Raw genomic sequence first — 4,939 nt, 5'->3', positions numbered from 1 at the left:
CTGTTGGTGCACAGCAGGACTGACTCCTGCAGAGCCCCCAGCAGAATCCCTTGCTCTCGACTGCCCCCTCAGCCAGCAAACACCAGAGCTCCAGCCTGGGAGATGCATGAAGGTCTTCTGGAAGGAAGTTTTGCACAAAAAATCAGTTGTACCCTGAACTGCTTTTTTCTTTTTCAACAGGCCTCCATACCCAGAGGAATCAAATGTCCAACAGAAGTTTTGTAACTGAGTTCCTCCTCCTGGCATTTGCAGACAGACGGGAGCTGCAGCTCTTGCACTTCTGGCTCTTCCTGGGCATCCACCTGGCTGCCCTCCTGGGCAACGGCCTCATCATCACCGCCATCGCCTGTGACCACCACCTGCACACCCCCATGTACTTCTTCCTCCTCAACCTCTCCCTCCTCGACCTGGGATCCATCTCCACCACTCTCCCCAAAGCCATGGACAATTCCCTCTGGGACAACAGGCACATCTCCTACACAGGATGTGCTGCCCAAGTCTTTTGCTTCCTCTTCTTTATTGGAGCAGAGTATTCTCTCCTCACCATCATGTCCTATGACCGCTACGTTGCCATCTGCAAACCCCTGCACTACGAGACCCTCCTGGGCAGCAGAGCTTGTGTCCACATGGCAGCAGCTGCCTGGGGCACTGGGTTTCTCTATGCTGTGCTGCACACGGCCAACACATTTTCACTACCTCTCTGCCAAGGCAACACCTTGGACCAGTTCTTCTGTGAAATCCCCCAGATCCTCAAGCTCTCCTGCTCACGCTCCTACCTCAGGGAGCTTGGGCTTATCATGGTTAGTGCCTGTTTAGCTTTTGGATGTTTTGTTTTCATTGTGCTGTCCTACATGCAGATCTTCAGGGCTGTGCTGAGGATCCCCTCTGAGCAGGGCCGGCACAAAGCCTTTTCCACGTGCCTCCCTCACCTGGCCGTGGTCTCCCTCTTTATCAGCACTGGCATGGTTGCCTACCTGAAACCCCCCTCTATCTCCTCCCCATCCCTGGACCTGGTGGTGTCATTTTTGTACTCAGTGGTACCTCCAGCAGTGAACCCCCTCATTTACAGCATGAGGAACCAGGATATCAAGCATGCCCTGAGGAAATTATATGGATGCACATTACTCCGCCATGAATAAGATGCCAACCATCCTCATATAACTCCTGGGAATACAGTAAAGTCCCAGCCTATCTTCTGTTATTCTTTTTCTTTAGATCGTGTTTGTTAAACATAATAATTATTGTAATCATGTATTATTCATACAACTTCTTAGTCTTAGAACCAATTTTTTTCTGTCTTCAAATCCTAATATACAGAAGGAACCAGGCTCTTTGCATAGCTGGAAAAGCCAGACCATAATCATTTGCCTCTCCTCCATTCGCTTAGATCTCCTCTGGATCTGGGGGCCCAGCCCCAGCAGGCAGAAGGGATTCAGGAGCCAAGGGCCCAGCTGCCCCATGGAGGAGCAGCCTCAGTGCCCCTCGGGGCTGCCCCTCGCTGCCTCGGCAGGCACTGCCTCTCTGCTGCCTGTGAGCTGGGGCTGCTGTTTCCCCGGAGCCACGGCCAAGGTCAGCAGCAGGACGTGGCCTTTTCAGTGCTGGGGTCACCTCATTTCCACACTGTCCTGCTGTGCCCTTACATTTGTTTCACTTCCAAGCTCTTATGTAGTGTTTGACAGTCCCATTGTGTCCATAGTGACACCTCAGTTGCTGCAGGCAGGAGCAGGCCATGTGAACCACGGTCAGAGCTGCCCTCCATGTCAGCACCACCATCACCAAAGGGGCTCCTCAGGGCAGTACCAGAAGGCTGGGCACCTCTTCTAAAGCTGGTGTTGGGAATATACTCAAGAATCTGCTCCCTCAAAAAGACATTTGCTGCTTTGTGGTTCTTAATGGTTTCACAGGGACAAGCGCAGAGACCTAGTGGGATCTATTTAGGGGCTAAGGGCTAGACCAAGACCTCCCTTCTTGGTTGCACATGTCCATGCAGACAGCAACTGGTCTTTGATGTACCTACCTGGCACTGTCCCACCTGCAGTGGGGCTGATGGCAGATGCCATTCTGGAGAGGAATTGGGAGCTGCCAGGAGAGCTCAGGGGATCTCCAGGGACAGTGTGTGAGTCTGGGGGGCAGTGAGTGGAACCTCATAAAGTGGGTGATTACCCAAGTTAGAGTCCCCTGGAGGCAAAGGTGAACCTGCTGACACCATGCTGTAATGACAGCTCTGAAATTTCTGGAGAGGCTGTGAGGAGCCAGGAGGCAAAGGCACACAGGACTGGAGAGTGGTTCAGGACAGCCTTTGGGAAAGCCCATGGGCTGGATCTACTGCAGCCCTCCGTTGCCTTTTGTGCCATTGGAGACACCCCATGGTCCTGCCCAATCCCGTCCTTTGTCCTTGAGCCATCCAGGAAGATGGAAAGTGCCTCAGAAGCAGTGAACCCCATCTGCCTGGGTCTGCTCCTCACCCCCACCAGCATGGCCAGTGGAGGATTACCCCATGATCCCAGGGCACCATAGTCCCCTTGCTCTGCAGAGCAGCACTGCCAGCTTGGGGCCCTGCAGGGAGCATGTGGACAGAGCCAGGAACAGCTGGTCAGGCCATCATGGACACACTTATGTGAGGAAAGGGTGTCTGGGGAGCAGAGATGTCACTGGAGAAGAGCAAGGGAGCATTTCTGTGCCTGCAGGGAAGAATCCATGAAAAAGAGAAAACTTTCTGCACGCACCCCCTCGGGACAGGATGCTCTGTCTTTGGACCTGGAATTTTTTGCTGGCCTAGGGACAGGGGCTGACAGTGAGGGGGCACAATCAGCCTGTGGTGACTTGGTCCAGGACCATCTGGACATGAGACAGGGAGTCCCGCAGTTTCACTGACCTCCATTTCCTCATGCCATCGTCCCCCAGCAGCTGCTGTGCCCTTCAGAGGGCCTGGGGCTGTGGGGTGAGTGCCCAGAGCTCTGCAGCACCCTGCAGCCCAGGCTGGGCCTCTCCGTGGGGCTGAGATGGGAAGGGGACAGGGGAGATGAGAAGAGCTGGGGATAGGCTGGACTGGGCTGGAAAGTGTCTGGCAGAGGAGAGCACCAATGTTAGCTGAGCTGTATGACCACGCAGGGAGAGGACACGCTGCAGTGGGTGTGTGGTGCAGAACCAGATATCATGGAAGGAAGCCGAGACATACAGGTGCAGGACAGCAAAGGCTGGTCTGTGCCTTTGGTGACAAGGACAGATCAAAAAGGTGTTCCAGAGCATTTATCATCCCCCCCAGCCTCTCTCAATAGTTATTTCCAGTACTGCCCACTCACTCCAGTTTATGGGTGTTTTTCTTCTGTACCCATTTCCTTCCTCCTGCTGGTCTTAGTGCCTGTGTTGGGGGAAGAGCCAGCCCTGCCCCAGCCTCTCTTCTTGCCCAGAAATTGGCAGAACCCAGAGCAGGGCTGTCTGGGAACCCTTGTATGTGAAAAGGCTGCAGCCTGGCTGGGGCCAGACTCTGGTGAGCTGTGAAAGCAGGACAGTTGGTGGGGATGGATGCTGAGGTCTGACATGGGGGCTCTGGTGGGGGACATTTCCCCACCCCAAACACACCCCGTCCTGGGCAGTGTTTGATGAAGGGGCCGTGGGGGCATGTGTTGGGCAGTGGGGCTGGTGCAGGGATGGGCCACACGTGGGGGCCATGACACAGCGATCAGGAGGTGGAAGCAAGGACAGGCTATGAAGGAGGAATTTAGAAATATGACCTGAGCTGAGGACATGTGTTCAGGAAAGCCAAAGCTCCCCTGGAGCTGAGGGGGGCTCCAGGCAACATCCAGAGCAAAATGAAGAGCTTCAGTCACTGCGTTTGCAGTAAAAGGCTGAACAAGGCCCATGTCAGTTGCTGCTGAATGGGGAGGGGGTTTCACAGCAGCAGAGACAGATGGGGATGAGGGACTCAACGGCGCCTTTGCTTTAGTCTTTCCTGAAAAGTTCTCCCAGGCCTCCGCTCAGGGAAAGGGCTCCTACTGACAGGCTTCTTCAGCCTGGAGAAGGGATGGCTGAGGGGCACCGCACAGCCAGGGGGGGCCTCCCCTTTTTCCCCATGAGGCTAGCCAAGCATTGGAACAAGCATTGGTCCCCCTGAGAGATTGTGAAGTCCTCCATCCTTGCAGGTTTTCAAGACCCAGATGGACCAAGCCCTGAGAAGCCAAGTCTCACCATATACCTGACCCTGCTTTGAGCAGAGGGTTTTCCCACAGACCTCCCAAGGGTCTACTCAGTGATCTTATTATCCTATGATCTCTTGTCCAGTAAGTGCAGATGTTTATGCTGCACAGATCCTCTTTTGTTTTATGTGACTAGCTAAGACAAGTCAGGTGATCGTATCCTCCACTCCACTGACTGCAAGGGGAGCCTGGCAGGCACTGCCTCAGACAGCTCTACATTACCCCTGCACCTCACTGCATCCAGCTTTAACACCCTCACAGGCCATTGGTCTGCACCCTAAAGCTCCTACTCGTAGGTTTTGGGAATCAGGGAAGCTGAATGCCACATGTGACTGAAATACGCTCCTGGCATTTATGGTCAGCAAGGAGTTTCTCCTTCTGGTGCATTCCCATGCCACGTGGACTCCACCTGGGATTTGTCTCCACTTGTTTTAGACAACCATTGTTTTGGTTGTCTGTCCACTCTTGCTCGTATAGGCTCCTCTTGCATTTCACAGTGGGTCTTCAACCTCTTCCACTGTAATTCATCCTCATAGAAATTTAAGTTCCTTGGTTCCTTCATTGTCTTGGTGTCCAGGCACCTGCTCATCCCTCACACAGCCTGGGTACTGGCTCACTCCTGGGTGCTTCTTTCCAGGTGAGCCCCCTCCAAGTTGCAGTCCCAGGGGTGGTTCTGAGGGGAGATGCTGCTTGGTGTCAGGTCTGCTCCAGAGCAGACAGGGCTGAGCAGGGTGTCCATGAGC

At 54.1% G+C, this 4,939-nt stretch overlaps 1 protein-coding gene across 1 annotated transcript; it reads left to right on the top strand.

Annotated features, from left to right (window-relative positions):
* Window positions 1-203: 203 nt before the first annotated feature.
* Window positions 204-1,139, top strand: LOC141917142 (olfactory receptor 14A16-like). Its single transcript, XM_074810233.1, has one exon. It carries the CDS (start codon window positions 204-206, stop codon window positions 1,137-1,139), a length of 936 nt encoding a protein of 311 aa, XP_074666334.1.
* Window positions 1,140-4,939: the final 3,800 nt, after the last annotated feature.

This window comes from Strix aluco, chromosome 34 (genome assembly GCF_031877795.1).
Source record: "Strix aluco isolate bStrAlu1 chromosome 34, bStrAlu1.hap1, whole genome shotgun sequence".
Classification (NCBI taxonomy): domain Eukaryota; kingdom Metazoa; phylum Chordata; class Aves; order Strigiformes; family Strigidae; genus Strix; species Strix aluco.
The sequence above is the reverse complement of the archived record's forward strand: the minus strand, read 5'-3'. Positions and strand labels throughout refer to the sequence as shown.

Coding starts and splice junctions, on each gene's coding strand:
- LOC141917142 (XM_074810233.1), top strand. CDS start 204: ATGTCCAACAGAAGTTTTGTAACTGAGTTCCTCCTCCTGGCATTTGCA.